The following is a 20,793-nucleotide window of genomic DNA, read 5'->3' as shown; positions in this document are numbered from 1 at the left end:
GCCTCTCTCTAAATAGACCCCCTTCTTACCTATCACTTTGTCTCTCACTGAATTCTTCTGCCATGAGACATCAAGAACCTGAGCTTCGTTAATCGGGAGACCAGGTGTATTCAAGGCCCAAGCTGGGTTTCGGCTTGTGCCCTGGCCAGTGGGTTCAAGTCTCAGAATGAGGTGCATGGTTTCAAGTTCACTCCAAAGCTGGGGTGTGACTTCTCTTTCCAGAACTGACTCTTTGCAGAAATGCACGTGCTCTGCCGCCTCTCAGGGCCTTCTCAGCCATTCTGCTGCTTTGGGGAGGTTGTAGGACCTGGGCAGGTGCTGGGAACTGCAGGAGAGGGGAGTCTGATAGATGCCCGAGAGCGAGGGCAGGAGGGACTTTCTGAGGGAGACTTACATCAGCCAGAGAAAGACCCTCCCCTACCAGGGCATCCCCTTCCAGCCTTCTCTACTCTGGCCCTGACCTTATAACTCAGCAATCCAGGGGGGAGGGCCCTCCTTAGGGAGAAATCCTCTCCTCCCGTGCGCTTCACCATTAACTCTGAGCTGTTTGCTCTGGGATGTCCCGTTCTGTCTTCCCTTTGTAAATCCTCAGCATCGCGGGGTGGGAGGGTTACTTCTTTGTCCTTGAGGCAGCGCGCCAAATGGGCATAAACATCATGTGATGCCTGCCAGTCCACGGGGACAAGGTGAAGACGTTTTATGCCTGTGTAGCAGACGGGGACATGCAGGGACACGCTGGTCTTGGTGACAGCCAGTCTCAGAGAGGAGGAACTGAACTGAGCACCAGCCAGCGCAGTGGTCCTGCTGTTAAGTCTCCCAGCTGTAGCCGTTCAACACCGAATCTCTGCTGAGGGCCCATCATGAGTCACACTGGGAGGCTCCGGCCAGCTCGGCTCTTAAGAGAGTTTTACAGTCTGGTGGAAAATCAAGACAGGAAAGGCAGCCTTTAGCATGCAGAAGGAAGAGCTGGAACTCCAGAAGCATCTCCCACCTCTGAGGCTTTTATCACCTGAGTTGGATGTAATCGGCTTGACATTCCGGGGGGGACAGAATTAGCATATCACTAATACATCTCACAGGCGCAAATGAGAAAGGTCTTCTCACCTTTCCAACAATAAGGCCCAGGGCGAGAAGCGCATGAAAGATACAGCTGTGGGACCACAGGAAAGAAAGGCCGCTTCTCCAGAGGGGAGCTGGGAGGGACTCCCTGGAGCTTACTGGTTAGGACTGTAAAGATGAGTAGGAATTAGCTAGCAAGGGGAGGAAAGAAGTTGGAGGTGGCGGGAGAAGCAAGAGACCCAGCGTTGAAAGATGCCCCTTCTCTCTACAAATATCCATACGGGCCCTCCCCCGCCCTGCCCCCAGCGTCACTGTCCTCGGTGCTGAGGATCCATCCAGACGATACGCAGCCGGCACTCTGCTGGGTCTGGCTGGCAATCTCGTGGTTGAGGACGGCTGCTGGAGGTAGTGAGTGTGAAGGCTGGATGGAGGACCTGTGGATGAAGCAGCTGCTGCAGGGCCGTCCCTCACATGTTTGAGGGCTCTGAGCACTGAAGTCACCCACGACGTTTGGATGGACTATTCCAACTCACCGCGTGGCACACACTGGTGGCTGGGAGGGCAGGGGGTGTGTTTCCAGGATGGCTCAGCTTGCGGTGGCGGCTGGCAGAAATGTCCATCTAGGAAGCCCCGAGATGCTTGTGTGCCCATCTTTTTAATTTTAATTTTTGAAGCTTCAGTAAAGTTATTTCTATCAACTGGAGAAATGTATGTTTTGCTGTTATCCAACTACTGCAATCCCAAAGAAAGGCAACGCCAAAGAACGCTCAAACTACCACACAATTGCACTCATCTCACACGCTAGTAAAGTAATGCTCAAAATTCTCCAAGCCAGGCTTCAGCAATACGTGAACCATGAGCTCCCTGATGTTCAAGCTGGTTTTAGAAAAGGCAGAGGAACCAGAGATCAAATTGCCAACATCCGCTGGATCATGGAAAAAGCAAGAGAGTTCCAGAAAAACATCCATTTCTGCTTTATTGACTATGCCAAAGCCTTTGACTGTGTGGATCACAATGAACTGTGGAAAATTCTGAAAGAGATGGGAATACTAGACCACCTGCCCTGCCTCTTGAGAAACCTATATGCAGGTCAGGAAGCAACAGTGAGAAGTGGACATGGAACAACAGACTGGTTCCAAATAGGAAAAGGAGTACGTCAAGGCTGTATATTGTCACCCTGCTTATTTAACTTCTGTGCAGAGTACATCATGAGAAACTCTGGGCTGGATGAAGCACAGGCTGGAATCAAGATTGCCGGGAGAAATATCAATAACCTCAGATAAGCAGATGACACCACCCTTATGGCAGAAAGTGAAGAGCAACTAAAAAGCCTCTTGATGAAAGTGAAAGAGGAGAGTGAAAAAGTTGGCTTAAAGCTCAACGTTCAGAAAACTGTGATCATGGCATCTGGTCCCATCACTTCATGGGAAATAGATGGGGAAACAGTGGAAACAATGGCTGACTTTATTTCTCTGGGCTCCATAATCACTGCAGATGGTGACTGCAGCCATGAAATTAAAAGACGCTTACTCCTTGGAAGGAAAGTTATGACCAACCTAGACAGCATATTAAAAAGCAGACATTGCTTTGCCAACAAAGGTCCGTCTAGTCAAGGCTATGGTTTTTTGAGTAGTCATGTATGGATGTGAGAGTTGGACTGTGAAGAAAGCTGAGCGCCGAAGAATTGGTGCTTTTGAACTGTGGTGTTGGAGAAGACTCTTGAGAGTCCCTTGGACTGCAAGGAGATCCAACCAGTCCATCCTAAAGGAGATCAGTCCTGAGTGTTCATTGGAAGAACTGATGTTGAAGCTGAAACTCCAAAACTTTGGCCACCTGATGCGAAGTGCTGACTCATTGGAAAAAACCCTGGTGCTGGGAAAGGTTGAGGGCAGAAGGAGAAGGGGACAACAGAAGATGAGATGGTTGGATGGCATCACTGACTCAATGGACATGGGTTTGGGTAAACTCTGGGAGTTGGTGATGGACAGGGAGGCCTGGTGTGCTGTGGTTCATGGGGTCGCAAAGAGTCAGACATGACTGAGCAACTGAACTGAACTGAACAACTGCAAAACATACATCTTTCTCAAACTCACGTGGAACAGTTGACAAGATGGGCCACATTCAGGCCATAAGTTGTGTGCCCATCTTATTGTTGAGTACCTGGTGGGTGAGTGTGGAAGGGAAATGGGAGACTTGCCAAGGATCATACCAAGCTCAGCTGCCAGGGACTTTTTTTGGAAAAGAATAAGAGTAGGAGTGATGGATGGGTGGGTGAGTGAATGGATGGAGGGGTGGATGGGTGGATGGATGGAGGGGGTGGATGGATGGATGGATGGAGGGGTGGATGGATGGAGGGGTGGATGGGTGGATGGATGGAGGGGGTGGATGGATGGATGGATGGAGGGGTGGATGGATGGATGGATGGAGGGGTGGATGGATAGAGGGGTGGATGGGTGGGTGGATGGAAGGATGAGTGGGTGGATGATGGATGGAGGGGTGGATGGGTGGGTGGATGGAGGGTGGATGGATGGAGTGGTGGATGGGTGGGTGGATGGAGAGGTAGATGGGTGGGTGGATGGAGTGGATGGATGGAAGGATGAGTGGGTGGATGATGGATGGAGGGGTGGATGAATGGATGGATGGTTGGATGGAGTGTGGTTGGATGGAGGGTGGTTGGATGGAGGGTGGTTGGATGGAGTGGATGGATGGAAGGATAAGTGGGTGGATGATGGATGGAGGGGTGGATGAATGGATGGTTGGATGGATGGATGGTTGGATGGAGGGTGGTTGGATGGATGGATGGAGGGGTGGATGGATGGAGGGGTGGATGGGTGGGTGGATGGAAGGATGAGTGGGTGGATGATGGATGGAGGGGTGGATGAGTCAGCAAAACACACCAAGTGGGCTATTTGCTGCCACATTTCCTTTTATTTATTTATTTATTTTTTGACTGCACCCCTTGTGGGATCTTAGTTCTCCAACCAGGGATCGAACCTGTGCCTCTGAATTAGAAGCACAAAGCCCCAACCTCCGGACCACCAAGGAAGTCCCTGCTTACAGTTCAAAGGGCCTGCCTGTGGTTGCTCAGTGGTCCCAATTAGCATCCTTCTCAGTGAACAGCAGCAATGTGGCAGCTGAGCTGACCGAGTCCGTGGAAGTCCTGCTCCTGCCTTTTCCCAGGTCCCCCGCCCACCTCTGTCCCTCTGCACGCAGAGGCTGCTCACCCGCAGATGGGCGTTAAAGCCCATTTCCACCTCCACACCTTTAAATTATGAATGGAGCCCAGAGAGCTTTTATTCCAGTCACACAGCCATTTAGAGAGTTGAAAGAGCAGGGCTCGTCCTCTATTTAAAATTCCCTATAAACGAAGGCTGGACACGGCTCACTCCGAGATGTTACATCTCTCTGGGGCTTTCGAGGCTGTTTCCTGTGCTCATGTTCCCCGATTCTAACATGAGCAATTGATGCAATGGCGAGTTGCTCTGGCCTCTGTCTGGCTGTGTCTTAATTTGCGTTGATTTTCCTGTTCACGGGTTGCTGTAACGTCTGGCTCTGTATTTCTGGCTTCGCTTTACAATGTCGATTTTCAGGCTTTAATTAGGACCCCTGTTGGTGAACTGGCCCAAGCCTGCCCAGAAAGATTTGGGAAAAAACAAAGGAAGCTTTCCAAGGAGCAAGACCATTTTATTGCTTATTAACGAGTCCCTGCCAAAGGGAGACAGAGGCTGGGAGGGGGAAGGCGACCTGGAGGTCAGTGCGTCGGGCTGCGTGGGGTGTTGGCAGGTATTTTTTTGTGCCGGGGGAGGTGCAGCCAGGGCTTTTCAAAGACTTGGAAATAAAGGACATGAGGTTGTTGCTGAGAGTTAAGCTATGAACTTTAACTCTCAGTGGGGAAGGAATTGAACCCTAAAACTATTCGCTTAAGCGATTATGTGGAAAATGGACTAACGTGCTTTTTCCAATCAAATGACCGGGGCCTCTCTCTTCAAGTCTTGTTCATTTTGCTGGAGCGGCACCATCACTCGAGGCACTCTGCTTGGGGCTGGAGTGACCCCTTGAAGCCCCGTCCTCATAGAACCTGCAGTCTGAGGAGGAACTCAGAGTTCCTTTTATAAAAATAAATGTTCACTTATTTATTTATTTGGCTGCTCTGGGTCTTAGTTGCAGCATGCAACCAAGATGCTCTCGTTGTGGCACGTGGGAGCTAGTGAACCCTTATGGGGGCTTCCCTCGCGGCTCAGTGGTAAAGAACCCGCCGGCCAACGCAGGGGACACGGGTTCGATCCCTGGGTCGAGAAGATCCCCTGGAGGAGGAAATGGCAACCTACTCCAGTGTTCTTTCCTGGAGAATTCCCTGGACAGAAGAGCCTGGCGGGCTACAGTCCATGGGGTCCCAGAGAGTCAGACAGGACTGAGTGCTCAGAGCCTTCGCCCCTGGACCACCAGGGAAGTCCCGCAGAGTGACATCCTTCCACAGGAATGTGCCGTATCATTTCCAAGACGATGGTATGAGCATATTCAAGGAGAGACCACTCTCAGCACAGTTGGTAGGTAAAACTAGGCAAGCAGAGAGGCATCCACCTGGGACAAGTGTTTTGGGCGCTGCCTGGGTACCTCAGTCAGTTGGGGCTGCTGTAACAAATGCAACCAAATGGATGGCTTAAACAACAGACATTTTTTCTCACAGTTCCAGAAGCCGGGAAGTCCAAGACCCAGGTGCCAGCCGGGTCAGGCTCTGGGGAGGCCCCTCTTCTGGGCTGGCAGACGGCTGCCTTCTCACTGTGTCTTCACTTGGAGCAGAGGAAAAACTCTTCCTTTTCTGCTGTGCTTAGCCGCTCAGTCACATCCAATGCTTTGCGACCCTGTGGACTGTAGCCCACCAGGCTCCTCTGTCCACGGGACTCTCCAGGCAAGAATACTGGAGTGAGTTGCCTTTTCCTTCTCCAGGGGATCTTCCCAACCCAGGATCGAACCTGGGTCTCCCTCATTGCAGGCAGATTCTTTACCAGCTGAGCCACAAGGGAAGCCCCTCATGACCTCATCTAAAGGGAATTACCCCTGCAAGGCCCCACCTCCAGGCACAGTGACTCTGGGGGAAGGGCTTCCACATACCTGATTTTGGAGGGCACAAACACTGGGGGCAAGCACCTGGCAAGAAGATATGGTCACTGCTGCCTTGGGCCATTCCAGGCCCCCTGGCGAAGGTCAGCTCACCGTGGGGAGAAGTCCCCTAAGTCTCGCAACTGTTTCCTGTTTAGTTGCTAAGTTGTGTCCCACTCTGTGGCTCCATGGACTGTAGGCCTCCAGGCTCCTCTGTCCATGGGGTTCTCCCGGCAAGAATCCTGGGGTGGGTTGCCATTTCCTTCTCCAGGGGATCTTGCCGACCCAGGGATTGAACCCCTGTCTCCTGCATTGGCAGGCGGGTTCTTTACCACTGAGCCGCCTGGGTAGCCTAGGTTTAGCGACCAAGGACCCTTGCTGTGCCCCACATGAACTCTCTGTGCTCATTAGCTCCTCACCCCTCAAGGAAACTCTGGACTCTGGTTTCCTGTGTTCAGGGAGAAGACACACCGGCCCGGCTGACATTGGTTCCTCTGTCTGCCCTTGGACGTCGGCTGGGAAATGGGCATCCGGGGGTTGCTCACATGGGGGGTGTGTCTGTGAGTCGGGCTGGCAGGGTGGGCAGCAGCGGGCATGAGTCCCAGACCAGTGCCTGGTGTCTGGGTGATTCTAGGGTCGTCCCTTCTGTGGACCAGCCCAGCTGCTGGGCTCCGTCCCGGTGGGAAGGGACACGGGAAGAATGTGGAATTTGGGGTGTGGACAGGCCTGGGTGCAAATTCCAGCTCTGTTCTTTCCCAAGTGTAGGGATCTCCAGTCTTTATTAAAATTTTTTTTAATTTATTCATTTTTAATTGGAGGATAATTGCTTACCAATGTTGTGTTGGTTTCTGCCAAACGTCAACATGAATCAGCCATTGGTTATACATATGCCTCCCCCCTCCAGAGCCTCCCTCCCACGTCCAACCCTGTTTTTTTTTTTTTTAATACTTATTTTTATTTATGTGTTTATTTGACTGTGCCAGGTCTTGGTTGCGTTGTGGGATCTTGGTTCCCTGACCGGGGATGGAGCCCATACTCCCTGCACTCAGAGTGCAGAGTCTTAGCCACTGGACCACCAGGGGGTTCTGGGTCTTACAGCCTTTGATATGAAACAGGGATTAGACAGAGCAAGACGCATCTGTGCTCATGCCAGCTTGCATAGTCTTGGGAAAGTTACTCACACTAGCTGCTTTACCCTCCTTATCTGTAAAATGGAATTCTGATGATTTGAAATGATATATGTAATATGATTAGGGTAGTAGCCACTTGATTAATGGTAGCTATGTGTTTTGGTTTTTTTGGCATGTGGGATCTTACTTCCCCGACCAGGGACTGAACGTGAGCCCCCTGCATTGGAAGCTTGGAGTCTTACCCGCTGGGCCACCAGGAAGTCTCAATGGAGGCTCTTTCTAGTATCATAAGACAAGCATGCATCAAGTCAGTGGATTCTTATTTTTCTTAATTGGGCTTCCCTGGTGGCTCAGATGATAAAGAATCTTCCTGCAATGCAGGAGACCTGGGCTTGATTCCTGGGTGGGGAAGACCCCCTGGAGAAGGGAATGCCTGGCTACCCACTCCACTGTTCTTGCCTGGAAAATTCCACGAGAGGGGCCTGGTGGGTTATGGTCCATGGGGTTGCACAGAGTTGAATGCCACTGAGAGATGATCACTGGTTGAAGAGCCAGACACGACTTAGCGCACACGCACGTGTGGAGTCTAAAATATGGCACAAATGGCCCCATCCAAAAAAACAGCAACAGACTCACACGTAGAGAACAGGCCGGATATTTACACTCCGGTCTCAGCTTCTGTGCCACATTTTTGAGGAGCGCTTGCTGGAATTGCCCACCCCCGAGCCGGAACCACGTGCAGCCCGGGGGCAGTGACCGACCTGCTGCTGCTGCGCGCTGTTCTGCAGGCCCCGTCCCTGTTCATCGCCGTGTGACAGCGGGACTCCCGCAGCCCCAGCACAGAAGGGGCGCCACTGCGGCTCCTGAACCCGACTCCGGAGAGGCCTCGTCTTTGGTTTGCCCTTCTGGGCCATTTAAGCCAATATTTCAGGCTCCAGGTTACAGTGGGTGGTGAGCCCCTTGCCCTTCTGGGATTATATCACTGTAGCTTGAGACTCAGGGGGAAGAAAGAGCTATTCCTCTCTCTCTGGGTCGGAAAATTCCAGGTTTGGGGGGCTTCCCTGGTGGCTCAGTGGTAAAGAATCCACCTGCCAATTCAGGAGACACGGGTTCGATCCCTGGTCCAGGAAGATCCCACATGCTGCAGAGCAACTCAGCCCATGCGCCCCAACTACAGAGCATGAGCTCTCCACCCGGGAGCAAGATTACTGAAGCCCATGTGCCCTAGACCCGTGGGCAGGGGGCGACGTTCTGAGAGAAGCTGGTGCCTGGGAGTCTGTGCTCCACAAGAGAAGCCACCCCGTGAGGAGCCCTCCCACCGCAGCGAGAGAAAGCGCTGGTCCTGCAATGAAGACCCAGCAGTGCCCAAAGTAAATAAATCAAATATATATAAAGAGAATACTATATCTGGACAAAATATATTAAGAAAAAGAATTTGGAAAAAAAGGGAAAAGAGAAGAAGATTACAGGTTTGGGTTCTGAATTGCCATGCTCGGGTCATGGGTCATGGGTCCGGCCGTTAGGGAGGGGTCTGTGCTGCTCTGCTGGGCCCAGGTCTGGGTGGGCGGGCGTGGGGGCAGGGAGCAGGTGTCCACAACCCCAGGGCACCCCCGTTAGCAAGTGCCTAGGTGCTGTCCGACCAGTGTGTGCACTCAGGCGTGAGGAAGCTTCCCGAGCCCAGAAGTCAAGGTGAAGGCCCTTCTTCTGGGGAATAAGAGCCTCTGCGGCAAGGGCTTCCCCGGTGGCTCAGTGAAGAGTCTGCCTCCCAGCTCAGGAGATGCGGGTTCGATCCCTGGATCGGGAGGGTGCCCTGGAGAAGGGAGTGGCAACCCACTCCGGTGTTCTTGCCTGGAGAATCCCATGGATGGTGGAGCCTGGTGTCCATGAAGTCCCAGAGAGTAGGGCACGGCTGAGCGACTCTCACTGGCTTCTGTGACAGTGGTGGGCTTTGAAGGTTAGGTCGGAAGGGTGGGAAGAGAGTCCGGGTGTGCAGGGTGAGCTCCAGCCGCGGGAGGCGTCGGCCAGCGAGCTGCCTGTGGTGGAGGGGAGGCAGAGGTGAGGCTGGGAGGTGCCCGAGGACCCTGTCCTTTTGGGTGAACTTCGGGGATCTGTAGTGTGGTGTGTTCGTTGCCAGGAGCCGCGGTAACCAAGCCCCGCAAACTGAGTGGCTTAAAACACCGGAAGTGCCTTGTCTCGCGGTTCAGGAGGCAGGAGGCTGGACGCTGGGGTGGAGGAGCTGGCAGGGCCTCGCCCCTCTGAAGATCTAGAGGACGCCCCTCCTTGCCTCCCTGCCTCCCAGCAGCCTCGGGTGTCCCGAGCAGGTGGTGGTCCAGCCACGACCCGCGGGCAGGTGGTGATGCTCTGAGAGAAGCTGGTGCTTGCGAACCGCTGGGAGCCCAGCGATCACGGGAGGGCAGGGAGGCAACTTCCAGCCACAAGAGACAGAGGGTCAGGAGGGAGGTGCTGGCTGGTTGTGAAGGCAGAGCCGGGGCCCCGGGCTCCCTGGGGGCAGAGGGCGGCCGCACCTGGCACACGGACCCCATGGTGCGGGAGCCTCTGCCCATATTCTGTCAGGTGGAGGCATCACTCACCTGCTTGAAGAGCGTGGCCGCAGGCCCAGGTCAGTGCTTCCAGACGGCACGGCTGGGGCCTCACAGGGCACGTCTCTGCCCCTGGGGGCTGCTGTCCCTTCTTTGCCGCGTGCCCCTGTGAAACGTGGTGTCCGGGAACCCCCCATCTTCTAGAGCCGATGCCTGGTCTGTTTAGCAAGACTCACCGTGTTCACGAAAGCAGAGAGGGCAGGGACATCACCCAGTCTGCACGCGCTGGGTGCTGTCCACCGTGTGCCGGGCTGGGGGCCCAAGGGGGAGGGCTGCTGTCCTGCCATCTCGGCCTGGATGCTGAGCTGCTGAGTCATAGGCCGTCCCCAAATTGTGGCTCGTGATGCCCGGGGTCAGACGTTCAAGCATCTCTTGAGTGGGCAGTTCTTTTCCGCCTTGTGTTGACTGAGGCCACTCTGGGGAGATTCAGCGGCCAGATGGCTGGGCTGGGAGGTCCAGGTGGCCTCGCTCGAACGCGTGGTGTTTAGACGCCAATGACCTAAGCTGGGGTCACGGACCACAGCAGCTATGACGGCCCGTCCATCCAGGCAGTCTTGGGGTACTTAATTTCTCACATGGCAGACAACATTTTCATCACCTGATCAGTACAGAACTTGGGTTTACGTGTGTTTCTGTTTAAAGACATCTCGTTTAATATATGCGTCAAAGTCACTCAGTTGTATCTGACTCTTTTTGACCCCATGGACTGTAGCCCACCAGGCTTCTCTGTCCATGGGATTCTCCAGGCAAAAATACTGGAGTGGGTTGCCCTGCCCTTTATCAGGGGTTCTTCCCGACCCAGGGATCGAACCCAGGTCTCGTGAACTGCAGGCAGATTCTTAACTATCTGAGCCACTGGGGGCTTCCCTGGTTACTCAGATGGTGGAGAAACTGCCTGCAGTGCAGGAGACCGGGGTTCGATCCCTGGGTCGGGAAGAACCCCTGATAAAGGCCAGGGCAACCCACTCCAGTATTCTTGCCTGGAGAATTCCACGGACAGAGGAGCCTGGCTCTTTCTCCGTAGAGGCTACAGGCCATGAGATTCCAAAGAGTCAGACATGACTGAGTAACTTATTTAATATATACATATGTATATTTGATTCATCAACATTGAACTGAAGGTCAACAGCACCATACTTATTGTTGAATGAAGCTTGTCTGACACATGCATTTTCTCCATAAGGCCCATCACAGCCTTCTCAAGCTTAGACACACTGGCCAGATCTTGAGTATCATGCTTGGGATTGTTTTAAGCAGTAAAACCATCAACAGAAAGAAAACAGTTACAAAAACCATGGTGCTGAATTGCCTGTGACAAGGAGGGCACTTGCTTGGCATGTGAGAGCCAGGAGTACTGATTTTGGAGTTACAGGAACTTTGAGCAGGTGAATTCAGAATACACAGTCTACGGACAAAGGGGATATACAGTCCATTCAATACGTTGGATTAAATCTATTTGAATTAGCTATGTGACCTTGGATTAATCGCTTTCTCTGTGGGCTTCATTTTCTTTTTGGGGGAGGTCACACTGCAAGGCTTGTAGAGTCTTAGTTCCCCAACCAGGGATTGAACCCTGTTGCTTGCGATGGAAGTAAGGAATCTTAACCACTGGACCACCAGGAAAATACCAGTGGGCTTCATTTTCTTTTTTGTTGTTCAACTGCTGTCGTGTCCCACTCTCTGCGACCCCATGGACTGCAGCACACCAGGCTCCTCTGTCCTCTCCTGTCTCCTGGAGCTTGGTCAAATTCACGTCCATTGAGTTGGTGATGCCATCCAACCATCTCACCTGTTTCCCTCTTCTCCTCCTGCCCTCAATCTTTCCCAGCATGAGGGTCTTTTCCAAGGAGTCAGCTCTTCACATCAGGTGGCCAAAGTATTGGAGCTTCAGCTTCAGCATTAGTCCTTCCAATAAACACCCAGGACTGACCTCCTTTAGGATGGACTGGTTGGATCTCCTTGCAGTCCAAGGGACTCTCAAGAGTCTTCTCCAACACCACAGTTAGAAAACATCAGTTCTTCAGAGCTCAGCTTTCTTTATAGTCCAACTCTCATATCCATACATGACTACTGGAACAACCATAGACTTGACTAGATGGACCTTTGTTGGCAAAGTGATGTCTCTGCTTTTTAATACGCTGTGTGGGTTTGTCGTTTTCTTTACCCGCCCCACACCTGGATATCTTGGCGCTCCTCCCCAGCACCAGGGCCCTGGGAACTGAGTGGGAGGTGACTGCTGTGGCTCTCTGTGTCTGGACACCCCCATCATTCTCCTCTCCCCCCAGGTTTGTGGATTTCCACGCGGCGGCCTCCACCTGCTCGCCCTCCCGGGCGGCCCTGCTCACCGGCCGGCTGGGCCTCCGCAACGGGGTCACTCACAACTTTGCGGTCACGTCTGTGGGGGGCCTTCCACTCAACGAGACCACGTTGGCTGAAGTGCTGCGGGGGGCTGGCTACGTCACGGGGATGATAGGTGATGTGACCTCCACTGCCTGGACCCCCGTCCCCTGCGCCTCCTGTGCTGGCTGCTTCCTTCACGTCTGCAGAGCCATCTCTTCTGCTTGAGTCCGCCTGTGTGTGCATTTCTTGCTGTGGGAGCTAGAAATGCCTTCAGCTCTCAGTGTCAATAATTGACGAGGCCCAAGAGTAGACTGGGGCTTCCCAGGTGCTGCTAGTGGTAAAAATCCTCCTGCCATGCAGGAGACCCAGGAGATTCAGGTTGATCCCTGGGTCGGGAGGCGGAAAAGGGAACCCACTCCAGTGTTCTTGCCTGGGGAATAGCATGGACAGAGGAGCCTGGGGGGCTCCAGGCTGTGGGGTGGCAAAGAGTCGGACATGAGTTAGCGGCTGAGCACAATCGTGGACTAAACCGCGTACAGCACTAGTCCCTCCCGCCCCTTTCAACAGTGGCCAAGACCACCCAGCATCCCAGGGGCATCCTCAGCCCACCTGCGCTTTTTTTAAATTGGAGGACAATTCTTTACAGTGCTGTGGTGGTCTCTGCCGTACATGGGCTTGAGTCAGTCACAATTACACATATACCCCCTCCCTGTGTGCCTCCCCCTGCCCCCATCCCGCCCCTCGAGGTCATCACAGCGCGGAGGGGAGCTCCTGAGCTGCACGGCGGCTTCCCCCGGCTCTCTGTTGCCCGCGGTCCTGTATGTGTCCATGCTGGCTTCCCAGTGGTCCCTCGCCTCCGTCTCCTCCTCTGTCCACCTGTCCGCTCTCCACCTCTGCGTCTCCATTACTTCTCTGGAAATAGGAACCTCGAGCCTGTCGTACAGAGTGAAGTCAGGAAAATTAATACCGTTTGTTAACGCCTGTGCTTTTTCTCCTAACTCTCCGACAGAGGGTCCCACAGGATTCCCGCCGCCCTCCCCGCCTCCGCACAGTGTGTGGCAAGGAGGGTCCCAGGCATTTCTGTGTCCGCTCGACCCCCGCTCTGGGTCAAGGAGCCTGGCATATGCTTCAGACCATCAGACTAGAGTGGGGGTCTGCACTGTCCGTGAGGATGAGCCCCAGTCCGCAGGAGGTGGGACCGTTAAGGTCCCAACCTGCTCTCCTTTCGGCCCCTTGTCTCCACGCCTGGAGGCACGGATCCCGGTGAGGCTCTCAGTGTGGGCTGAGCATCCTCGGGAGCCGGTCCTTGCATCTACGTGACTCCCAGCGGGGGAAGGGCTTTGGTCTCTAGGCTCTCTGACCTTAAGAGTGGGGTAGGCGGATGGGTTCTTCTCAAGCTGGATTGGATGGTCCTTGCCCCGCCCTCTGCAAGCCTTTCAGACCCAGGAAGGCAACCGATTACAGACCGACTATTCACCCCTCACTAACCTTTTATTGTTTTCTGGGACAAGATACCAAAGCGTATCTCCTTGCTGAGACTATGGTTTTCCCAGAAGCACACTTACAGGGGACATTAAAAGCCTGCTGAAGCAATATGGGGTCCACTGACACCACTCTCTCCTTGCTTATAATCTTTTTATTTTTTAAAATTTATTTGGCTGTATTGGGTCTTAGTTGCAGCATGCAAGATCCCTAGTTGTGGCATGCAGACTCTTAACTGTGGCCTGTGAGGTCTTAGTTCCCTCACCAGGCATTGACCTCGAGCCCCCTGCTCGGCGTCTTAGCCACTGAACCACCAGGGAAGCCCCTGTTTGCTTCTAACCTTGGTCTGTGTTAATGGGTTTTTCCCTAGTTGTATACGTACCATTCGGTCCTACTTTTCTGCCTTTCCTATTATTTCACATTTCCTGGGTGTGTAATTTTACATATTTATTGTCATTTTAGAAAGAATTTTAAGATGGTATTGTATTTTTGTATTTCCACATCATACTGAATCTAAGTAGTCCATCTAATGCTTAATTCACTTCCTCTAACTTCATATTGCATGTTTTCCCCCAAACCTATAGACCAGTTGCAAGAAGGGCCTCCTCCAGCCCCTCCACCCCCCCCCGCCCCCCGCCCCGCCCCCCATCCCCTCCCTGCCCCCCGCCCATACACAATTTGTGTGAATGCAGCAGGTCTTTATTTGTGCGCATGCATTGGTCTAAAGAAGATGGGTCGGAAGCATTTCACGGAGGCCGCGTGAGAGCATGTACTGAGCCAGACTCCTGCGGTTGCATGTTCATTTCCGCCCTTCATGCTGGTTCACACTCTGCCGGTTCGGTCTGCGCACCGCACCTTTGCTTCATCCCCTCGCCGCCTGGATCAGTCAGAGCAGGACGGACAGGGCAGCAAATCCCAGGGTTGCCACGCGTCCCCAGCAAGCACGCTCACAGGGCCGGGAGCCGACGTGCGGTGCGGTGCGGTGCGGTGCAGCGCGGCCGAGTTTCCCATCTGCCGGCCGCTGGGCCTCGGGGGGCGGTCCCTGGCCCCTCGCTCAGCCCCTGCAGGCGGCTGCTGCTGGCCTGAGCGGGAGATGCTGACACCAGGAGCGAGCAGCATCTCTGGGGCTCCGTGGGCGGGGCGCCTGCTCGCAGGGTCCCCGGCAAGGTCCCCAGCGCCAGGTGGCAGAGCGGCCCGTGATGGGGGGGTGGGTTGCCGTGGGCTCTCCACCCTCACTGCGGCAGAAGCTCAGCCTGCTCACTCATCTGGGCTCCTGGTAACCCGTCTTCTCCTTCCCTGGGCCATCTCCTGTGTGAGTCCTGAGTCATCCTGGCTCGCTTTCTGCCTCCCTGGGAACTCCTCCGCTGCAGAGTCAGGCTGGGCGTTGGCACAGCGTGTACAGCCTCTCTGCGAGTCCTCAGGGAAGGGCAAAGACGGTGGACACCCGAGCGTGTGCTCAGCGCCCCAGCGGGGCGGGGCCCTCGGGCTCTCCTCTGAGAGCCTCTCTCTCTTGTCTTTCTGCAGGGAAGTGGCATCTTGGGCACCACGGCTCTCACCACCCCAGCTTCCGTGGTAAGGATTCCCCAGGGCACTGGTTACCTGGGAAACAGAGGTGTCTGTGTGAAGAGACTCATCCTGGGCGGCCTCTCTCCTGAGTCAAGACATCCTCGCTCACAGGGTCGCTTGGGGGCATCTGGGGTACCTCGGGCCGCGTCTCCTCTCACAGGCCTCTCGCCTGGCCCTGTCCTGGCCCCCCTCTGTCTCCCCTCGGGGCCCGCTCATCGCGAGGGCATCAGTATTTTCCTTGACCCAGTTCTCCCGTGTCGGGGAACACTGGCCCCCGTGAGGCCCCATGTGGTACGAGGTCAAATTGTCTGAGGGCTTCACTGAGGCAGGGACTGGGGGGTTGGGTAGGGAAATTCTGTGAAAACGTCACACGGGAGCTTGTGCTGCAGAAGGGATGGGATGAGCGGAAGGGTCTCAGAAAAAGGTCAACACAGGGGTTTCAGGTCTCACTTTGACCCTCACGTCCTCCCCCGTCCCAGGTCCAGTCCTGCCAGCCCTCGGCATCCAGCTGAGACGCCAGCTATTTTGAGAAGCATTTTGAGCTTCCGTCTCAACCCCAGCCCCGCCACTCCCAGCATCCTGGGGTGCCTTCCTCCTCTGATCTCTCTTGCTGGCTTCCTGGGAAGCCAGCTCTTCAAGCTAAATCTCTATTTCTTATCTCCCCTTCAGATGGGAAGTTTCCTGAGGGCAGAATGTCTTTTATCCCTCAAAGTGTCGTGCAGTTCATAGATTTGCCCCAGGTATTTCCTGCTGTGTCCAGGACACCACTGGGCATGGTAGGAGTCCAGGAATTCTCCCCGCTTCCTTCCCTTCCGGGTTAGCTCTAATCACAAGATGTTTTGCAAATCTAGTCTTGCGGCCAGGAGCCAGCAACATGTTTTCCTTGCATACTTACCGAGGGATATTCATCAAATCCTCTTTTAATTACACACTCATAACACTGCAAAATTAAATCATGGAAAATTAAATTTCTGCCCTGGGTGTAAGAGCGCAGGCCCCCAGCCTAACCGGTGCTTCTGTTCCAGGCTTTGACTACTACTTTGGGGTCCCGTATAGCCACGATATGGGCTGCACTGACACCCCTGGCTACAACCACCCCCCCTGCCCGGCGTGTCCCCGGGGCGATAGACCATCCAGGTAATTCTGGCCAAGGTGTTGGCTCTGGGCATCAGAGCCAAGGGGAAGTCCCGGGGGGTTTGGTCCACCCAGAGGAGACGAGAAGTCGAGGAGGACTGGTGACCACAGCGAAGAAAGGTCGCATACCTTTGGTGCAAATTTTAAGCGCATTCCGTGTATGGCGGGCAAGAACACTTTCTGTGGAGATGAGGGGACAGCACTTTTTTAGTTGGAATTTTCCAGTTTCCTTGGACTGTTAAGCTCAGTGGGGGAGGGGGTGCTACCAGGTCTCACGCGGATGGCCTCCCTCCTCTTGTCCTGGACCACGCACCTGTCCCGCCAGGGGACGGAAGGAGGGAGATGGAGGAAAAGCCCGCAGGGCTCCTGGTGCGCCCCACCCCCGCCCGCAATAAGCCGGCGTCCCAGCGTTGGAATGCCGCGCAGGCACTCAACAGGATGCTTTCAAAACATTTTCAGTGAAATGGGGAAGTGCTCACAATAGAATAGTAAGTGGAAAAAGCAGGAAACAAATCATCAACACGGATCTGAACTACGTCTGTATTTACACCTCCAATAGCCCCAAAGGAAATACGCCAGAATGTCGATGATGGTTCATTCACTGCGGTTGCGCCATTAAGAGGTTTTCATTTTTCTTCCTCTCTCATTGTATTTTTCCTATGTTCTGTAATGAGCATGCAACACGTTTCCTATCAGAAAAAGGCAATATACCGTGATAAAGCCGGGTGCTCTGCCTGTTCAGAGCGTGCACTGCGGTTATTGGCAAGGTTTGCAGGTGTCTGAGCCGCTTAGGGCAAGTGAGTCTCAGGTGGCTTATGAAGAACGCAGTAGTTAGTGTAATAATGGCCATTTATTGAGACACTGTTACATTCTAAGCTCCCTGCGTGCTGATCTGTGGTCTGTGTGCCCATGGACCGAGGCAAGTGTTTCTCCTGGTTGTCCAGGGAACGGCGCTTACCTGGTGGCCCAGGTCACAGTGGAGCGGTGACGGGGAGCTGGAGCGTCCACCTGGGTCTCCCTGAGTTGGGAGGGTGGGGTCCATGGGAAAAGTCAAGGCTCTGGGACTCTGCTTGAGTATCTCAGTTTGTTTAGACCTCAATTTCTCTCCCAGCAAAATAGGAATAATAACATCCTAGCTCAAAAAAGTTGTTGGGAGCCTCATACAGCAACCAGGCTTGCCCAAGACGTGCTCACTTCTGCTGGAAGGGAGTGGATGGAGGCATTGTTCCGGTTCTACACTCAGAGGAAGTGGGAGGCTGGACAAAGCACCTGGGCCAGGCTGCTCGATGCTTTGCATTCACGGGCATCGCTGCATCACGGCGTTTTGTCCGACTCCATGACTACCCGGGTGGTGGGAATGAGTGCTCTACCATCTGTGGTTTCCACACAGGAACCTTGAGCGAGACTGCTACTCTGACGTGGCCCTTCCTCTGTACGAAAACCTCAACATCGTGGAGCAGCCCGTGGACTTGAGCGCCCTTGCACAGAAGTACGCCGAGAAGGCCACCCAGTTCATCCAGCAGGCGAGGTGAGGAGCCCCGCATCCACCCCCGTGTCCCCCGTGCCCGGGTGGGCTCAGAGCCGCGGCAGAGTCCCACTGCCCAAGAAAGATGCATGCGTGCCTCCTGGAAGAGACCCCGATGCTCAGAAAGACTGAGGGCAGGAGGAGAAGGGGGCGACAGAGGATGAGATGGTTGGATGGCATCACTGACTCAGTGGACATGAGTGTGAGCAATCTCCAGGAGTCGGTGAAGGACAGGGGAAGCCTGGCGTGCTGCAGTCCATGGGGTCACAAAGCGCTGGACACGACTGAGCAACAACAAATAAAGCTGGAAACCAGCCTGTCCTGGGGTCTCCTGGGTCACCTGACCTGGGCTAGCAGGGCCGCAGGTGCAGGTCCTTTCCCAGGGTCCCGCTCAGAACACACCCTAGTCGTTGTCACGGGTCCTCGCTGCAGCCAGGGCCCATTTACTGCCCTCTGTGCATCCGGAGCGTTTGTTGGGCTCGTTAGTTGGCAGGGCATATTCGCTGCCGTCACAAACTTACCCCCAACTTATTGGCTGAAACAACAGCAGTTTGTCCTCCTGCAGATCTGGAGACCGGACGTCTGAAATGCGTCTCAGGGGGCCCAAGCCCAGGTGTCAGCTGAACTCTTTCCTTCTCAAGTCTCCAGGGAGAATCGTTTCTCCTTCTTTTATTAAAAAATATTTGTTTATTTTTTCGGCTGTGCCGGGCTTAGTTGCAGAACGTGCATTCTAGCTCCCTGACTGGGGATTGAACCTGGGCCCCCTGCGTTGGGAGGGTGAAGTCAGCCCCCGGACTGCCTGGGGCATCCCAAGGATCGGTTCTCCTGTTTCCCAGCTTCTGGTGGCTATTGACATTTCTTGGCTCTGGTTCCATCATTCTGTTTTGTTTTGTTTTGTTTTGTTTTTTTCTGGCCACACCAAGGGGCTTGCAGGATCTTAGTTCCCCTGCTAGGGATGGAACCCAGACCCTGGGCAGTGGAAATGTGGTGTGCTGACCACTGGACCACCAGGGAGTTCCTGGCCCCGTCCTTCTGGTCTCTGCCTCTATGGTCTTCTTGCCCTCTCCTCTTCTGTAGTCAAGGACCTCCGCCTGCCTCCCTGTTAGGAGGACATGTGTGATTATGTTTAGGGTCTACTGGGCTTCTCTGGTGGCTTAGACAGTAAAAAATCTGCCTGCAGTGAGGGAGACCTGGGTTTGATCCCCTCATCAACAAGATCCCCTGGAGAAGGGAAAGGCTGCCCACTCCAGTGTTCTTGCCTGCAGAATCCCCGTGGACAGAGGAGCCTGGCGGGCTACAGTCCATAGAGTTGCAAAGAGTCAGACATGACTGAAGCGACTAACACTCTCACACTTAGGGTCTACTGAGACAGTCTAAGAAAAGCCTCTGATCTCACAACCCTTAGCTTCATTGCATCTTCAAAGTGCCCTTGGTTGTACAAGGTAACAGAGATTCTAGGAATTAGACCCTGGATATCTTTGGGGGCCAGTATTCAATGGGTCCGTTTCGCTTGATCACACCACCTGCTTGGGACCCAGAGTCTAAGGGCAGTGCCTTAGGCTTTAGAGATGGCATCTTACGAGTTTTTCAGGCCTTTCTGAGAAACACTGTTTTGATGATCTGCTTGTTGTTGTATTTTTCAGACGGTTGGTATGAAAAGGGAAAAGCCCTTTCTCCCACCCGGGCGCTGTGTTGGCTTCCCGGTGCCCTGGGGTGGGCGGCCAGTTCGTGGCTGGTGGGGCCCGTCCCCTGCTGCGTTCACAGTAGGGTCTCAGTGCTCCTGGGGGATTTGGGCTGCTGGCTGAGGGCTGACGGAGGCACTGAAGAGGGTGCGGTGCTGTTCGAACCAGTTAACTGACCAGTTGAAAGACAAGCACATCAGCAAACAAACTCTTGGTTGTAGGAGAGAGGCCAAGCATGTGTGAGTTTATTAATTCGTTATTTAGTGAAAAGTCACATGAATCCTGTTGGCTTTTAACTTGGTGGAGAATAATCCTCAGGCACCTGGTGTCTGTAGGACTTGACCTGCAAGGTCACCCGTGGTTTCTGAAGAGTCAGCACACACCAGGCCCCATCTGTGTTCCTTTCTCCTCCGTGACCCTGACCCACCTGGACTTGTTTGTCAAATCCCCTGTGGGGGTTGGGGGGGGGGTCACTGGACTGTGGCTTCCTGCCCGTGCTCAGCAAGGGTCTCACCCCAGGACTTTGAACGTTTTTCCTTGAGTCTTTTCTTGAATTTAGATTCCTGACCTAGCAGGAATGCTGAAGGCTGATTCTTTCTTGTTGTTTTTAAATGAAAGTGTAATTTACAGTGTTGTGTTAATTTTCACTGTGTAGCAAAGTGTCTCCGTTGTACTTTTGTTCTTGTATCCTTTTCCATCCTAGTTTATCGCAGGACATTGACTGTAGCTCCCTATAGTCATACGGAACCGTGTAGTCATGGCTAATCGGCAGGACCTTCGTGTTTATCCACCTGCTTATAGTAACTTGTATCTGCTAATCCCCGAATCCCTGCCCTCCTTTTCCACCCCCAACCCCGCCAGCCTGGGCAACAACACATCTGTTCTCTGTCTGTGAATCTGCCTCTGTTTCTTAGATAAGTTCATTGGTATTATATTGTAGATTCCACATGTAAGAGATGTTCTTTGTTGTTCAGACGCTAAGTCACGTCTGACTCTTTGTGACCCCATGGACTGTACCTGCCAGGCCCTTCTGTCCATGGGATTCTCCAGGCAACAGTACTGGAGTGGGGTTGCCATTTCCTTCTCTGGGGGATCTTAGAGGCTCCCGTTTATTCAGTGCTTACTCTGGGCAGTCAATACACACAGCTCTGCCAGGGAGGCTTGGCTCTCCCCAC

General features: G+C 53.8%; 1 protein-coding gene and 2 long non-coding RNA genes across 49 annotated transcripts in view; 1 reads left to right on the top strand and 2 right to left on the bottom strand.

Moving 5' to 3' along the window:
• ARSG (arylsulfatase G) overlaps positions 1-20,793 on the top strand; it is a 102,004-nt gene that overhangs the window by 56,030 nt on the left and 25,181 nt on the right. For all 47 annotated transcript variants that reach the window (XR_011246908.1, XR_011246905.1, XR_011246906.1 and 44 more), the window contains 4 exons: positions 12,175-12,362; positions 15,236-15,283; positions 16,303-16,414; positions 17,802-17,939. Coding sequence is in view for 39 of the 47 variants with exons in the window: in XM_069542301.1 (XP_069398402.1) it covers positions 12,175-12,362; positions 15,236-15,283; positions 16,303-16,414; positions 17,802-17,939 (486 nt within the window). In the remaining 8 variants the exon portion in view is untranslated. The remainder of the gene's footprint in view (positions 1-12,174; positions 12,363-15,235; positions 15,284-16,302; positions 16,415-17,801; positions 17,940-20,793) is intronic.
• Positions 8,689-11,190, bottom strand: LOC138414585 (uncharacterized). Its single transcript, XR_011246910.1, has 2 exons — positions 9,881-11,190; positions 8,689-9,322 (listed from the first exon to the last, which is right to left on the bottom strand). It is a non-coding gene; the product is annotated as an uncharacterized lncRNA (long non-coding RNA).
• LOC138414587 (uncharacterized) lies at positions 11,395-13,566 on the bottom strand. The gene is made up of 2 exons (XR_011246912.1): positions 13,444-13,566; positions 11,395-13,162 (listed from the first exon to the last, which is right to left on the bottom strand). It is a non-coding gene; the product is annotated as an uncharacterized lncRNA (long non-coding RNA).

This window comes from Ovis canadensis, chromosome 11, assembly GCF_042477335.2.
Source record: "Ovis canadensis isolate MfBH-ARS-UI-01 breed Bighorn chromosome 11, ARS-UI_OviCan_v2, whole genome shotgun sequence".
NCBI classification, from domain to species: domain Eukaryota; kingdom Metazoa; phylum Chordata; class Mammalia; order Artiodactyla; family Bovidae; genus Ovis; species Ovis canadensis.
Note: the sequence above shows the minus strand (reverse complement) of the source record. Positions and strands in the feature narration are given on the sequence as shown.